General features: G+C 36.3%; 1 protein-coding gene across 1 annotated transcript in view; it reads right to left on the reverse strand.

Moving 5' to 3' along the window:
- LOC120527233 (RNA-binding E3 ubiquitin-protein ligase MEX3C) overlaps positions 1 to 17,173 on the reverse strand; it is a 28,959-nt gene extending 11,786 nt beyond the window's left edge. The window contains exon 1 of the mRNA XM_039750408.1: positions 16,418 to 17,173. Coding sequence (XP_039606342.1) covers positions 16,418 to 16,973 — 556 coding nt within the window. The 5' untranslated portion in view covers positions 16,974 to 17,173. The remainder of the gene's footprint in view (positions 1 to 16,417) is intronic.
- Between the last annotated feature and the right edge of the window lie 517 nt (positions 17,174 to 17,690).

The raw sequence follows: 17,690 nt of genomic DNA on the forward strand, positions 1-17,690 counted from the left end.
AAGCACACTTTGGGGAAAATATTTAAGGGTTTATTGTGACCCAACATTTTCATCATCTATGCAGCAATGTAGAGAAGCAATTAAAAAGGCAAATAAACCGTTAGGCTATATAGTAAGAAATGTTAAATATAAATTGAGGGACATTATGCTTGGATTACTGTGTGCGGTTCTGGTCAATATACTATAAGAAAGATCGGCAATTGAAGCTGTGCAGAGGAGAGCAACCAAGTGCATTCCAGGGATGAAGGACATGTAGTACTCTAATAAACACAGAGTAAAACCTGTTTAGTTTCAAATCTGAGGAAACTCCAATGGACTGAATACCGGGTTTCAAAATTCTCAAAGGCTTTGATAAAGTAGTTTCAGCAGAATTCTTTCAACCTGAGGGTGAAACATGTTCTCAACAACAACAACAGTGGAAATTAAGGGGAAGTGGATTTACGACTGAAGCCAGGAAGCACTGCTTTAGACCAAAAGTTGTGGGAATTGGTACAAACTACAAAAACATTCTGTTGAAGCCTCTGGAAGACCTATTGCGGCAGCTTAGCTATTACCTAAACAAAAGTGCTTAATGGTTTCCTATTGCTTGTCAATTTCTTTTGTACATAAGAGCATAAATGTATATTTAGCTGAACAAACCAGTTGATATGAGGGTCTCTACAATAATGAATAAACAGTTTAATCAGTATATTAGATTAGGAGAATAAGTAAAGAAAACTAGTTATGTCAGTGACTATGTAGTCCTACAGTGGACACGGATATTTGTCAAATTATAAAAATATATAGTGTATGGTATTAAATTGATTTTAGTTGGACTGCCAAAACTCCCACAGTATACAGTAAGTGTTACCTTTACAGTATAGCTATGCAAAAGTTTTAACTAATTGAATAGAACTACCTGTGTATATGATACCCACAAATTCTGGGTGGTCTTTCTATTCTTTGAAAAATACTGCAAGAGACTTTGATTTTTTTTTTACAATTTTTTGACCATTTTTACCATCTGTGAAGAAATCCAAACATGGGTAAAGCACCACCACAGGCATCAACCAACTGTTTGTTGGTTGGTTACCTTGAAGGCCAACCGTGTAGAGGAAAGCAGCAGTGATCCACCGAACAACCAAACAGCATGTGCATTTTTATTGTATGAATTTTGAAAAGTCCACAGACAGTTTTGAATTTTCTTTGCTTATATAATTTTGTAGTAGCAGCAGTGGTGACAGCAAATTTAATTTTCTATGTGTGAGGAAAAACTGTGAATGGTATATGCTGCAAATGCCTACATTTCTATTTATCTATTTTACTGTGATTTTTCTTAAGATTATGCAAAAGGATACAAGTGAAAACAGTTTACAAAATGTGTGTTCCTATTAGGACAGTATCACACTACAAACACCCAATATTTGACTTACAGGATAGCCATAAATTGGTCTTGCACTGCATTAGGTATTGGTTAAGGAAGTAGATGAACATGATGTTAAATTAATAACTTTTGAAGTATGAATTTTCTGAAAGTCAGTAATCGTCAGAGCACAGGATTCTTGATACCAAGCAATAAAAAAACCAAAACACTGCAACGCTGGCATTTGTCCCAGCAGCATCAGGCCCTAGCCAAGAAACAACCCCAGGCAGGACAAGAACAAAGTCACAATCATATACAAGCCTTTTGGATACAAGAAAAGCAGACTACCCAGTGAAAAGCCCAATCATGCCCCAGCTCACCATCTTTCTAAGGGAATTGGTTATTTATAATTTTGTTACTTTCCCTTAAAAAAAAAAACTAATGATGTTATCCAGAAACATCTACAAATGGGCTGAATGTGCCTCATTGCCTGTTGAAAATACAGGCAATCAGATGGTCCAAGCCGATTTTCACACAAAGCATTCTTTTTCTGCCAGTTTTTATCCTGTCAAGATGTTGTCATGTTTTAAATTGTCCATCTATCCACAGGGCACATGGGTGTGATCTGGGGTAACAGACAAGTTCGAGGCAGAACACTGATGCCTTTAAAATATTTTAAACAAAGCCTGTTAAAGCCGAAGGCACGTAAACTCGTATTGAATGACCTGACAGACTTGTTTACCGTAGCTGTTTAACTCTAATACACGACACACATATGCACTTCCTTTTTTGAAATTATAAACAGTAATTCGTCTACAAACTAGGGCTATGACTCATTTGTTTTGTCACTTAAACAGTCAAGTTTATTTTGAGTTAGTCACATTGTGACTCATATCAGCATGCAGTGTGGGACTTTTAAAGGCCAGTTTTGTTAATAAATTAACAGCACTATATGGTTTACTTTTAAATAAGACTGACAGGTGTGTGTACCACTGTCAAGTCTAAATTTGTCATAATATTTATAAACTCAGTTTTAAAAAAATGTGTACAAATAATTAGTAAAAGTAGAGGTTTCTCTGTTAACAACCTGAATATCAAAAAAGTCAGAAACAGCCACTTCATTCTCTCCTAAACAAATAAAGCTACCTGCATTTTTAAGTGTCTCATGTGTCCTTACACTATTCAAAAGCACATTTCCACTGTTTTATAAAAGTCCTAAAAATACAATTCTTAACAGACCAAACTCTGTAGCCTTATTGCTTGATCTACGTTACTGATATCCTATTTCCCAAAATTAAGGTATATTGCTATTTTAATATGAATGCACATATTTCAACATAATTGTTAAGTGTGCTAAACATACACATGTACTACATGTACTTTTACAAGTTTCAGAATATTTTTTACTTTGTTGGTTGTGGTGCATCTGCTAAACATACCACTTGTGCACAGTTGTTTAAAAGCAGCAGGTCATAACTAAAAAAGGTGTTTAAAAGAAGTAGGTGAGTAAATACAAATTATCATCAATATACCAATAACCCAATTGTTGATCAATCACTTAGAATATGGAACCAATGCAGGAAGCACTTTAAGACATAGAAGTTATTATCTTTTGCATCTTTACATAATCACCATTTTCTATTCTCTCAAACCTACACATTACTTATTGTCGTGAAAACATCAGGTATTAAAACACTCAAGATAATTGTATGTAGATAATGTCTTTGCATCTTATGAACAATTACACTTCAAACTTCCCATCAACACAATTTTTCCACTACTTTCAAACCAGAGTGGTGGCTCTGAGGCTAGGGATCTGCGCTAGTCATTGGAAAGTTACCGGTTCAAATCCCATAATGCCAGAAGTGACTGTACTCCATTGTGCAAGGCCCTTAACCTGCAATTGCTTCATCCTGGGTATGTCATTAACCTGCATCCAGCCCTGCAAACAGGTCCTCCAACTTATAGGGAAAACTTGGAGGATGGTTACAGGATTGGCACTCCAGCCATCGTGTGTGTATGTGTGTATGTATGTGTGTATATATATATATATAAAAAACAAAAAACACCTCATACTGCTTCAGTGTGGTGCTGAGGCGTCACCTGCTAGACTTGTGTCCCAATCCAGGTGGTTCGTCTTGTGGTGGGTGCAGCAACACGCTATCAGCTCATGCTCCTAACCTCCTCCTTTCAAGCCAGAAACTTTTCTAAAAGGAATCTACTCAATTTTCCACATCTCCCACCATTCTTCTATTCCAGAAGAAATACTGATTAGTCTTGAAGACTCAGACAACATCTTAATAATGTATAAAAACATTTTAAAGTCCCTTCCTTTCAAAGATCCTAGGGCAGGGATCGGCAACCTTTCAGCGGTGTCATGCCAAACCCATGTTACAATGTTATCCCGTGTGTCAACATAATTCTAACAATTTTGTTAATATATAGTATCAAAATTGGTCTGGTTATAATGGGCATACTTTTGAAGCCCATTATAACCGGATCTTATATTATTGGTCATTCAATATTTTAAAATACATAGGGTCATATGTGAAAAGAACATTTTGTGAAATTTTAATTTAACACATTTATTAAAAATTGTATTACAAATTATAAATTCCAAATTTTTTCAACACAAAATCCATAGTTTGAATAAGAAAAAATGATCAAGAATTATAATATGATTAATCATTCTGTATTAATAATCAGAGCTATTAATTAATGCGATGCAATTGTATAATTATATATGGTGGCTTTATTCCATCCATCCTCTTCTGCTTATCCGAGATCTGGTAGCGGGGGCAGCAGCTTAAGCAGAGATTTTTGTTCCAATTATTTGACTTAAATAAGTAGTTTGTTTCTTAAAGTCAGAAACAGCCCTTTTAATAGCGTCACTTTTCTCATCAGAGTTTTTAAACGTGGACTAATGTTTAGTTTGATAATGTCTTTGTACACTTGATGTACGACACACAACACTTTCACAGCATACAGCACACACAGTATGATCCCTTTGTTGTACAAATCCATATTCATTCGTCCAAGTATCTCAAAGAGAAAACATACAGTTTTTGTCTTTTATGAGTCATTTTAGGGCAGTATATTATGTAATAATAAAAAGAGCTTTGTTTTAACGTACCGTAGCCTGCACTGAACACATTGTTTCCCTTTACATTTGAGTCACATGTGCAAAACGTAGGTGACGCCGCAAATGCATGCGCTGTAATTAAAATATAATTTTTACTATATTTCAATTCAATCAGAGTGCCATTGAAAATTGTTCTGCATACCAAAGGTTGCCGACCCCTGTCCTAGGGTATGGTAGAGGAAAGGATCTTTCACTTACAGAAGTATCTGTAATTAATTGACTGACTGACTGACTAACGCAGCCAACCTGTGGGAGCCACAATTCTGGCTGGGTTGTAGGGGATCAAATACTTATTTCACTCAATGACATACATATCAATTTATAACTTTTATGTAATGCGTTTGTTTTTTTTAATTTGTGGTTGATATTCATTCTGTCTGTCTCTCCATTAAAATGAAACTACCACAAAAACTAGAGACTTCATTTCTTTTTACAAATTCAGCAGGGGATCAAATAATTATTTCCCCCACTGTAACATATCAGAAAAGGAGTAGAAGGGAGCCAGCCATGCATAGAATACACTCTAGATTCATATATGCAAAGAATTCAATCTTTCTTTAAATCTTTCTTAAATTTCTTAAAATCTTTTAATGATCACATTTATCATTTAAAATTCTCCAAAATCTATCTAGGCCAAGATTCAACCTGTGAACGTAATCTAGCATCAGTTTCCCTGGCCCAAGTTTTGGGTGTGCACCAAATTAACATAATTCCAGACAAAATTACTATGACTGCCTCTCAGACAGTCTTGGTGTCACAACCAACCATAACCCATTAACAGCCATGTTTTTGTACTCCTAGATGGGCTGAAAGCGGAGAAGGACAAAGTGATTATAATTGCCTATACCACACTACTGGAATGTAGGCTTCTCTTGATTAACTGGAAGAATCCCAGCCCACCTTTTATAAGTCAGTGGGTAACTAATGTTTTATACCATTTAAAACTGGAAAAAAAATCAAAATTTCACTTAGAGGATCTGTTCAAAATTTTAAAGTGTCAGGATTTAATTAATTTTAGAATAAGCATTTATAACTGCAAAAAGAACATTCTCTCTTTTTGTTTGTTTTTAAAAGATCAATTCTGGTTTGCTTTGCTTGATTTCATTGTATGTAAGTTATTTTCTTAAGTGCGTTACTTAGACCTGATCATATGTAATTTTATTCAAATAAAACCAATTGCAAACATAAGCGAGTGAAAAATGTGACACGGCCTTTTTACAAAACATAGGATTTTTATAACAATTAAAAAGATAGTGTGATAAAATGCACAAAACACACACGATTGTTTGGGATAGCTCAAACATATTAAATTTCACTCAACCAATTCTTTTCCTAGCAGTCATAACAAAGGCCATTTCATGGACAATAGATTTGCTGTTCCAGACTGACCTTGATATTTTGCAGTATGGAATGCCAGTTAAATGGTACAGGTAAGAGCAGTCAAGGAATAAACTCGTGCTTCCTTTTTCTTCTTGCTTAACAGTAAAAATATAGCAAATGATCTTTATAATTATTTTGTCATTATTACTATTTTTGGAATCGACAGTTAACAATTTGTATGCACATATTAATCTATTACTTGACATTGAATATTTAATATTATTTTGCATCCATTGTTCTTTGATCTTTTTCTGTGGTTTTATTCATTTTATACCCTTCCAGATGTTTGTGAAGTACTTTCAGCCTGAAAAAGGTGTAATATAAATAAAATGCATTCTCACCCACTATCTAAAATCACTGCCATACTACTACTGCTGCTGAAGACTTATTCAGCAATTTTCAATTGTAGAATTTAGGTTACATAATCTTGAATGAGACAGTTGTGGTGCTTGTGTAGTCTGACATCCTCAGCCAATTTAATCATAATGGTCTGAGTTTTACCCTGGCAAAATTAAATAGATTTGATGTGGCCTAAAATTGCAGAAGCAGGCTTATATATGTATGACACAGCGGACAACCAATTCGCTCTTACAGAAGAAATGGAGGAAAGTGGGCGATTTGCACCACTAAACCAAAACAAGCGCTTTCCAATCTAATGAACTGTGCTTTTTGTATCACAACAGAATGGAGCAATGACAGAGAATGGGGCAGAAAACCCAGCGAATCTGCAATACCTGGAAATCATTTGTTCAGGTACTGGTGCTGTCCGGCGGCATTTTAACTGTCTATCAGAATATGTAGTACTAGGGTGTTGTACCGTGTTAGCCATTATGTAGAGAAAAGCCAAGCAAAATGACACCTTTTATTGGCTAACTAAAAAGATTACAATATTTAAGCTTTCGAGGCAACTCGGGCCCATTCTTTAGGCAAGATTACTCTTGCCTGAAGAAGGGGCCCAAGTTGCCTCAAAACTTGCCTGAAGGGGCCCGAGTTGCCTCAAAACTTGCCTGAAGGGGCCCTGAGTTGCTTTGAAAGCTTGCATATTGTAATCTTTTTAGTTAGCCAATAAAAGGTGTCATTTTGCATGGCTTAGCAGAATATGGAAAGCTTGAAATACTTTGAAAATTGTGCTGAAAAGTCATGAAAGTTATGTAATCCGTTGTCCCCTCTGACTCCTTGTTGAGTAATCTGATAAGTAAACCATTCAAAAATATAAATAGGCACGGGCAGAACAGATTCTGGAGATGATATGCAAAAAGAGGTATGTAAAATACTGCACATTGTGTGAGGATTGAATTTCTAAACTAGAGCAAATCAAAGTTTTTTTTTTTTTTAAATACATTTCAATTCTGTCAATAGTGGCAATCAATATGACTGTCCTATTTCACGTGCTATGGCTAGTTTTGGAGATGACATTTTTTTGCATTCATATCACCTGTTGACAATTTTGTGACAAATTCAAAAGTTCACTCTTGGCATGCTACTTAATCACCACAAAAAACAAGAAAAAACATTTTGGTTTTTGACATTCATCTTGCCTGGTCAATATTTTATGTAACTGAATGTAGAAAAATTACATGACAACTGTGTTAATTCAGGTTGTGTTGTCGTCTCTCTAATGTGTCCCACTAAGAACTAACCTATGAAAGAACATTTTAGTGTCCTAATTGTGAACTTCCTATTTCCTGGCTGTTCCATAGTATAATAAACTAATAGTAATAAAAGTCCTGTTGGAGATTCCCTGAAATACTTAAGATTTATTGCCATTCATTCATTCCTTATAAAACAGCAGTAAAGAAAAACAACCTAGAAAATAAAATTTGACTAAAGTCCCATTTTCACCTGACACAGCTAATCAAGCGTAAGAGTTCTTGCTCTTTGGACAAAAAGTTTTAAAGTCTCTGCACTTGACTTCAAATTACTAAGAGGATACATTTTCAAATTTAGGCTAGTTTTTGCTTCCATACTGAAAGCATGGAAAAGGTTTAAGTGGTAATTTTGTTTGATTATCCGAGTGAAACACTCTTAGCTATAATCATCATCATCATCCCCAATAACTCATTCAAGTCCACAACTGTAATATCTAGAACTGTAAACAGATTAGCACGGTAAGGTAAGGGAAAGACGAGACAGGTGTCCCATTACCTCACAGGTATTTTATTTATATGATTATTTTACACTGGACTGGCCACTCAAAAAATAAATAAATAAATAGGTGTATAAATACGTGTATCTGTTCTTCTACAAAGACCAAATGTTACATTTCTGATATAAACGTTAAAAAACAGGGTTAATCAGGGTTGACTTTCCAGATTATATTCAAGATTAGACACAGAAAATTGTTAAGAATTTTACTGTTTAACAATAATGACCCTATAAATATTCCACAACAGCTTGCCAACTCACTTTGTTTTCTTCATTCAAAGTCAGTGATAACAGTTATTTACATGTACAATGCTGAAAACTCTTAAACCTAGATGAAATTATCTAATTAGTAGCAGATAGTTGGTAATGTATCATCTAAAACAGTACAGCAGCATACAGAGAGGAAACATGAGTCACTAACAATTCACTAGAGCTGCACCAGAGGTTTTTAAAAGTCACCTTTGAATGTCTAGAAACAAAATTTGTCCAATATATTAACCAACCTACAAAAGGGCTAATAGGTTGTGTGACTTCAGAGTACACAAATTCATTTTCTAGTCTATTATGACACGTCACAAAGTAGATGTGCTAACATACTTCATCTTACTGTATAAACTCTGAATAGATCAAAAGCACAAAGTACCAAAAAAAAAAAATCTATTGTTATATTTGACTAATTATAAGGAGGTCACACCAGAGAATATGCCAAATAATGGACTTTACGAGTCACATTTTAAAAGAAATGATCCCGAAATAAATACGTTAAGAACTACACAGCCTACATTATACAAGAAAACACTCAAATTTCACAATATTTAGAAAAAATTCAAAATTAACAATCATGAACTAAAGCTCAATTATGTGTAGTGTAATGGTGTGGCACTTTGTGTTACTCTCTCTGGGATGAACCTGGCACTTATAAGGAGCTTGCATATGCTCCCCTGTAACAAGAAGCACGAATGGATGGGCTGGTGTTGTTTTTCCCCAATCTAAAAATAAAATAAAATATAGGACACTTTCAGAGAACCATTACTCTGGGTGACAGTATCTGTTAGGCAATGCTACACTCCAATGTGTGGAAAATGTAATTGTTATGGGCAACCCTGCTGAGGTGCCCCAGGGCAACCAGAGGAAGAAATTAGAAGGATGCTCCCATGTAATTCTGAGGATCCTTCGGACTTGGATGCATTTCCCAGGTAAAATTCTGACAAAGCTGGAAGTATTTCTAGTTCCAGAACGACAAGAAGCTTTTCACGTTCAGCCAGTTGAGTCAGTGCTGGGAGCACAGAAACAACAATAATACTTTGCTGCCTTATGTATAAATGGTATGCATGCACAAAAAAATGTTGCATAAGCCTGTTTCCACACTTACATCAAGATGTACAAAAATTAAACTTGTTGTAACGGTACACACATTTTCGCTGAAGTCTCAGACTATGTATATGCATGTTTCTGCTCAGCTTTGAAAATGGGCAGCACCTAGTGTAAAAGCAGTGCTACTGTTTTGGTGTCGTTTGCCTCTCTTTTTCATATCTGCAACAATCGCTTGAGCTTTATCAAATACACTGAAATTAACTGCATACAGTTCACAAATTTTAGGCACTTGACTGTAATCAATCTGTAACTATACAATGGTGCATGGAATGGCCAAACTATTCCAACAACAATGGCTTCTTTAGTGTTGTCAGACATCACAAATAGAAGTGTGTGTATTTGGAGATCATACTGGTTTCTTGTCCCATAATGATGACAGGCTTCCAAGTTGATACAGACGAAGAGCTATCCTCTTAGAGCTGTGTGCTGAACTGGTACCAGCTTTACAAAGGCAGTTTTGGAAGAATTATGATCTCTCTGCTCCTTTGTAAGTTCTGTCCAGCCTCAGGTTTTCAGCCACAGGAACTTTCAAGGTGAACTGGCTGAGTGATCGGGTATTTCTCAGTCATCACTGAGTCATGCCATGCCAGCTGTATGGGTTGGTATTTTCCACAATTCATCCAGAAATACAAGATGTCCTTACACTGTGGTTGAACAGGCAAAGATCAAAGTGCAATTTACAGCAATATCCAGTTTTCCTAATGCATTCGGAGCGGTCGACTGCAAATACATTGCTATGAAGGTGCCTTCAGAGAATGAATGTGCTCATGTAAATAAAAAGCATTTCCACTATATTAATGTGCAAATTATCTGTGATGTGAAAATGTGTCTCATTAATGTTGTGGCGAGATGGCCTGGCTTAACTCATGATTATTCACTCATTCCGAGAAATAATAGTGTTGGAAATAAACTTGAAAATGGCGTGGTGTGTGATGGCTGGCCTCTCAGTAAGGCAAGACATTTAATATTACCCCTTTGGTCAAAATTGTAAGATGTAATCTGTAGAACGTAACCATATAACACAATTACTTAGGTGAAAGAGTGTACCTGCTGAAGACACGGCTTCTCACACTAATCACCAACAAACTGAATGAACAGCGACCTTATAATGACCTCCACTCTCAGGCCATGGTAGAACATACCGTAGGGCATCTTAAGTGCATTTGCTGCTGCCTGGATAAGACTGGTGGAATGCAGTTCTGAAGTCCACAGAACACATGTCACATTGTGCAAACATGTAGTGTGCTGCATAATGTGGCACACAATAGTGTTTTGCTCGTACCTGAAGAGATGTAGTATAATGAACCCGACACACCAAATGATCAGACAGTGTTAAAACTTTATTTGAATGTATATACCAGAATGTAAAATGCAAGTGATAAATAAAATGTTGGATACAAGTGTCTCGCCAATAATCACCATCACTGAGCAGGTCCTCCATTTCGCATTCGCTAAAATTCTACTTTACTAGTGATTTTGCCATTGTCTTTTAACACTAAATGGAAGGGGCTATTTATAATGATTTGCATATTTGAATAGAAAAAAAATTCTGGGAGGTGTCAGGGTGAGGCTGTAGGTTTGTGGATGTGCGTTAAAATTCCCATTGATTGGGACTTGTAAATAACATTTGGAAGTTCTATGCAAGGCATTATACATGAGGCCCCTGGTGAGGAGCAAAGGGAGGACAGGAGTAGAGTATACCGTTGTTTAGTGTTTAGACATGTAAACGTCTTCTGGTGTGTTTTGGAAAATTTATTATAAACCAACAAACATTCTCTGGTTCCACAACCTCAAGGACAAAGGCATTACAAAAGGTGCCTATATAGTTAGAACTCTGTAAAAGATATAAAGGGACATGCAACATCTCTGAGAGTGAAAGCCTTCATAGAACAGGAGGGCAGCAAAATGATTTTAATGTTTTGTCTGTTTATATTTCAGGTGTCCTTGGCTAAACAGTGGGTCACCCTGGAATTAGGACTAGGGTGTGTCTTTATGCTTATGAATACACCCACACACTCTCCTACTACTGTATGTCAATGTAGAATCTTCAATTACCCTATCTGCAGCTCTTTGGGATGTGGAAGAAGGGAAAAAAAAATAAATAAATAAATAAATAAAAGACACAAACACACAGAGAAACACAAATTTAAACATGGGCAGAACACAAACTGTAGCAATACGCCTGCCTTTAAAGCAATAGTCAATTGTCATTAATTTTACAAGAATCAAAATGTCACTGAGTGAAACAATTTTTCAATGGAAGCCGTGTATTTGAGAACAAATATACTACTAACATAATATCTGGTGATGAATAAGAAAAGAAAAAAAAAAAAAAAAAAAAAAAAAAAAACACACACAATATAGGGCAGCATTTTACACAACAAAAAAATAGAAAAAAAAATGCATAATGAATTCAGCAAATAATTTTCAAAATATTTAGGATTTAGTAATGTTAATTAAAATTTTAAAAACATCATTAGCAACAAACACTAGTAGAGAAGAAGACCTTCTACCTGAGTAGAACTGTCCGGGCAGAACTGACAGTGAACCATTATTTACATTAGTGGCATTAATTCTCAATGTTTTAACATAAAGAATCATAAACTACTATTGCTAAGAATTAGACTTGTAACAGAGTTCTTTTGTAACTGTGGTGAAAATGCACCTGAACACAGATACAACAAAAAAAAGCAGGACAACCAAAATTCAAAGTTACATTTTCAGTTGTATATTATACCTCAATAAATAAGAGTTGAACATAGGCAAAAAGCAGCTTTAAATGTAAAATCGGTATCCTGTCTACTCAATACACAGGAAACAAAATAGGAAGTGAACTAATAATACACAGGATTTAGCCTCTTCTTCAGTTCAGTACATAAAACAAGTAGTGCACAAGAGGAAACCAAATAAATAAAATTTTTTATATATCTTGTTAGGTTAATAAGCCAGTGGTTGCTAAATTTCATCCAGCAGCCTCATGCTGGTGGCAGGTTTTTGTTTCAACCAACTTCGGTTTATAATTGGACACCTAGCATAATTTAAGCAAGCTGTTATTTCCCAGTCTCTAGGTTACTGGAATCTATGTAGAAACTTAAAAAATAGTTTGGATTCATTTTATTAGAATTATTTGGGCATTTATAGGGGTTACAAGGGTACAACTGACTTTTGATTTTTGAGATTTGACACTTTTCAATCTGATCTTTTCCTCATTTGTTCTTGTTATTTAATCCATTATCAATTAATGAGCATGCCATTGAAGTAGCTGCAATATTTCAGCATTCAGTGTTGCTTGCCTAGGTGTGTGCTCTGTCCCCTGCTTGCTTAGCTCGCCAATCCCGCGGCAGGTGTTATTCGCTAGCCACTTCGTGAATCTGCCACTCACGTATGAGGAAGCAGATGTACAATTTAAATAAATTGTTATTTTCATGTGAATTGTTACATATGCATAACAGAACTTACTATTTTACATTACAGCGAGTAATTAACCAGAGGGGGGAAAAAAAAAAGGTAAAAGTGAAAGAAAATTATATTTCATGTTGTGTTAAACGTTTTCGTTCTGTTTGGCTTTCAAATTAATAAACAAATACTTTTTAAACTTACACTTTTACTATAAAACTTCAGTTTTTTTTTTATTAACTTTCCATCAATATTGCATTGAATTTTGATCCCGTGTTTGGACTTACATCGTGACAACTCAATGTATAACTGCCCGTGAGTGAAGATTGTTTCTCTCTCTCCAATAAATAAACCAACTTTTTCTAATGTTTGTCCCTGTGATTTGTTAATTGTCATAGCAAAGCTATTGTAACGGGAAACTGTAAACGTTTTAATATGAATGGCATATCAAGATTTCCTTTGGTATCTAATGTTATCAGTGAAAGATGTACATAATACGTCTTCTTTTATTGGGAACTTAAAGTGAGGAAAACAAAAATTTGTAAGAGCTGAGAGCACAGGAACTGTCTGACAAAAGCATTCATACGAATGAGAGGCGAGGGCGACCGCTGGCATGTTTGAAAATGGTTGAGAGGAGGGCTGGACTTGAAAAAAGTCTCTTATCAATAGTCTTCTCTCAAGATTTTCTTTTATAATCGAATGTAGAGAAAAGCCAAGCAAAATGACACCTTTTATTGGCTAACTAAAAAGATTACAATATGCAAGCTTTCGAGGCAACTCAGGCCCCTTCTTCAGGCAAGATGTAATCGAGAAATACAATTAAGCGAGGAAACTAAACAGAAAAGAGCAAATTAGTAGGAAAACAACAAATGGGAGTTAAACATTTAAAACTGTAGAAATATTTTCTGATGTTGCTAAATGTCTTACAAATATAAAAATTACCCTGTTGTGCTTTTCTGAATTCTGAATAAGAGAAAAAATGACCAGCTAACTGATGAAATCAGTTAAGTAAAATGAGATACTGAGTGTGAAACAGGTAGGAACAAAAACCTGCAGGCACAGGGGTCACGAGGGCCGAGTTTGAAAATGGCTGGGTTATACAGCTAAGCAACCCCAGTACCCAATTTATAAAATATAAAATAAAAATTGTCGGGGTTTCCACTTCAACTATATATTTGATTCTGGATTCCTACAATCCCTTGTGTAAAAGAACTGCTTCCCATTTTCATTCTTATTAGTGTCCCTGACTGTGTTTGATTTATTAAACTAAAATTAATCTGGATAAAATTCATAAAGGCCTTTACTAATTTTAAAGAACTACATTAGGTCCCTACATAATCAAGTTTGTTCACACAGAACTTTGACATAACAGGTTCACAGTGAAACTCATCACAGACCATGCCAATACCATTACTGTTTATATTTGCTCCCTGGGATTTGTGTGTGTCTGTGTGTGTGTGTCTGTGTGTGGTTTGAGATCAAAAGGCACCCTATCCAGTACTGGACTGGTTCTTGCCTTTCACTTGATGTGGAATGGGCAGGCTTTATTCCAAAATGACCCTGAACTAGGAGGCGGCTTTGGAATGTTACGACTGCATGGTCCTTCGCAAATGCTCAAAGTGATGTAAAATTGTTAGGGGGAAAAAATGTACCAAAAGCCTGCATCTGTAAAATATTAACCATTTAAAAAATAAATTAAAACACTGTGCCAGCAAAAGTTTACCTTTCAGTGGATATCATTCATCTCATATTTTGTAGTCTCTATATTACAAAAACACAATATAGGATTTAATTTTGTAACAGTAGAAATTAAAAAAAAATAAAAATAACTTTACAAAATGAATTTGACAGACTGTAAAAAAAATATAGCAGTCATTTTCACAATGAATGTGGGGTAGGAACTTTGGCTTATTAAAATATGCTTTTACAACAACCACAGAAATATCAGCTTTATCCCTGGACAGAAGATAATTAGTTTAAATGGGTGAACTTCCTCTGTAACATTAAAAAGAAGGAAAAATGATTCCAATCGCCATATGACTGTGCAAGATCACCTAAGTTATGTGTTGGTTTGGTAACCTTTGTATTAAGAATATAAACTGTTAATGTATCAGATTAGCAGTGAAATGAATGGCTTGCAGCAGACCTCGGTCACTAAGCTGTATCACAAAAGGCTGGAGAGAAGGCCAACTCAATTCTTTCACACAGTATTCATCCTCTTTTTTTTCTAAATTTCAACTGTTGCCATTTGGCTTCAGGTTTTAGATTCCCATTGGTAAAGAGCAACAGGCTGAAGAACTCTTACTGTGTTCCTAGTGCTTTAAGCACTTTGAATTAAGTTGTAGTAAATTAGCTAAATTATTAATTATTTTATATACTGTTAAAGATAGTTATTCTTCACACTAATCTTGAGAGTATGTACTAAACACTAGTTTTCATTTGTTGCGCCTTTGTTTTTTCTCTTGTATCTGCGTAACAGTGCCTTATGCTTTGTACTTAGCTACTGCATGTAAATTTCCCTCTGGAATAAGAAAGTCTACCTAACCTAATTCCACTACAGTACATCAAAACAGACCACCATAAAGGTCATATGAACTTATTAAAAATAAAAAAAAAACTCGAAGCTAATCTATAATCGTACATAGGTGTATTTTTTGCTTTTAAAAAATTAAACGACTAGCCCATCAGTTATGATTCTAGCGGAACTAATGTTGACAGATAAGGCATGTTGCAATTCAGCGTACAAAGTTCATCAATTCTGAAAACACTGAACGGCCGCTTAAGGTTCATATATAAAAGTGGCCTTTGGGTGGATTTACAGCCCATTAGCAACTTTCTTCACTAATCTTCTCGAGATTTCCCATTTTCGGTTACTTGTTTACTTAAACCTTGCTGTTCCACACGTCCCAACCCCCAACTTTAGCCATGTGGCCATGTCTTACCTTCGCTGTACTTTGGTTATTATTACACGTACACCAAAGATAAAGAGGCGTGCCCCACATTATGACTGCTTAAAAGTAAAAATCTTTATATCGCTCAATAATTCGGTAAGGAAAAGGACGAAAATAAGCTACTCTGTGCAACTAATGTAGTCTAATAAAATCGTTCAACTTCTTTATGATGTTTACTGTCACCTGATTACTTCCACTGTTGTCCCACCCTTAGCTTTGGACTAGGGGGGTGCGCTATAAAGCAGGCCACGAGAAAACAAAGGTAACTGGAAACAAAATCGAAGTTGTTTATTTCGCCAATGCAACCCATGAATGCCTCCAATTACTTAGGAATTCTTCTTAAAAGCTAGCATTGATAATTCCCTCTTGGTAAACAGGCACAGCACGGCGTCTATGCACCATCCGCCTCCCCTGTGCCTTTCCTTTCGAAGTGGGTGAATCGGCCCAATACAACATGCACAGCAGAAAAGTCTATATCATCTGGACACTACTGACATTTGTTCAAAGTGCCTCACTATAGTCTAAATAACATATGTAATAGCTATACTGTCTGGCAACATAAAATTTGTGTAGTGCGTATACAGTTAAGTTTAAAAAAAGGAAAAGCAAAATCAATAACTTTAAAGTTTTCTTTTCCATTCCTTCACACCCTCTTAAACAGTAATTAACAACCTTGCCTCGACTCACCTTGTCTGCCCACGATCTCCGCGACGTGTTCGGAGCTGGGAACTCCTACACATTCGGTGGTGTTAACGCTCTTCCTCCGTTGCAAAGACGGCGGATCGCCCTCAAAGACGGACTCTGTGTAACCGGTGTTCAATGCCATAATCATGCTGGCAACTTGCTGCGGATGATCATCCACAACTCCATTATACAACATTACGGGCTCCGAGGCCTCCAGTTCCGAAAACATCATCGAGCCTAAACCGTGGATCCTGGCCTGCGTGTCGTCGTCTTCCAGTGCGTCTCCTTCTCTTTCGTCACAGTCTTCTTCGTCTTCGTGCTGCTGCTGCAGCTCTTCCTGTTGATGTCGGATCATCGGTGGTCGATCCAGCATTGATTCAAGCACCCCAAACCGGGATGAATGTTGCCGGTGCGCCGAAGCGAGTAACGCGTCCCGCGGCTCCTGGTGATTCTTCGGGCCGTGGTCATCGAGGCCTAAGTCGGCAAGCCTTTCTACCACCAGCGGCGGGAGCTCAGGCTCTGTCTCCTCGGCAACCAGCAATGATGTGCTACTGGGCATGTTTTTAGTTTAAAAATGTAAAAAAATATATTAAAATAAATGTTAAAAATAATATGTATATATACAGACTTTTTTACAATAATAAAAAAATAAAAGCGCCCGCGCCGGTTGAAATATGGGAATCAATGTGTTCCGGGAGGCTTGCTATCTTTATTGTTTCTTTTGTTTCATCGCCCAGCCGCAAACTGCTACGCCCGGTTTAAACTAAAGATGTCAGCCATTGGCTCTTGCTACTACAGCTCCCGGATATTGCTCCATTCGATTGCTCCACTGGTAATGATTGACGTCTAGTTTCTGCTTGTGATAGGATGACGTCGGTAACAATTATCTTTTTCGTTCAGTCCCGCCCTACTGTGGGCAAAGCGAAGCCTATCGTATGTTCGGTCGATCCAAATCAAGTGGGTGGGTTTCTCCAGGAATGACCGAAAAAGTGTGCTTGTATCAGCCCCTGGAGCCGATTGGTGTGTTTTAGGCTAGTCCAATTAAAAAGGGAAGTTATATGTATGACGCTTGGGGTTTTAAGATTAAAAAGTAGGTCAGTCTTTGCACATCATTCTGCGTGAGTGTTGCTCTTTATGCAAAATAAATTACGGTGATGGAGTAATGGACAGACTTTAGAGTGGTACGCGTGGGACTTTTTAAAGATTTTCTGCTCCGTACGTGCATCTGCATTCGTATCCTGAAGGGTTCGAGTGAAAAGGGAGCTAAAAGCCTTTG

Source organism: Polypterus senegalus, chromosome 4 (genome assembly GCF_016835505.1).
Source record: "Polypterus senegalus isolate Bchr_013 chromosome 4, ASM1683550v1, whole genome shotgun sequence".
NCBI classification, from domain to species: domain Eukaryota; kingdom Metazoa; phylum Chordata; class Cladistia; order Polypteriformes; family Polypteridae; genus Polypterus; species Polypterus senegalus.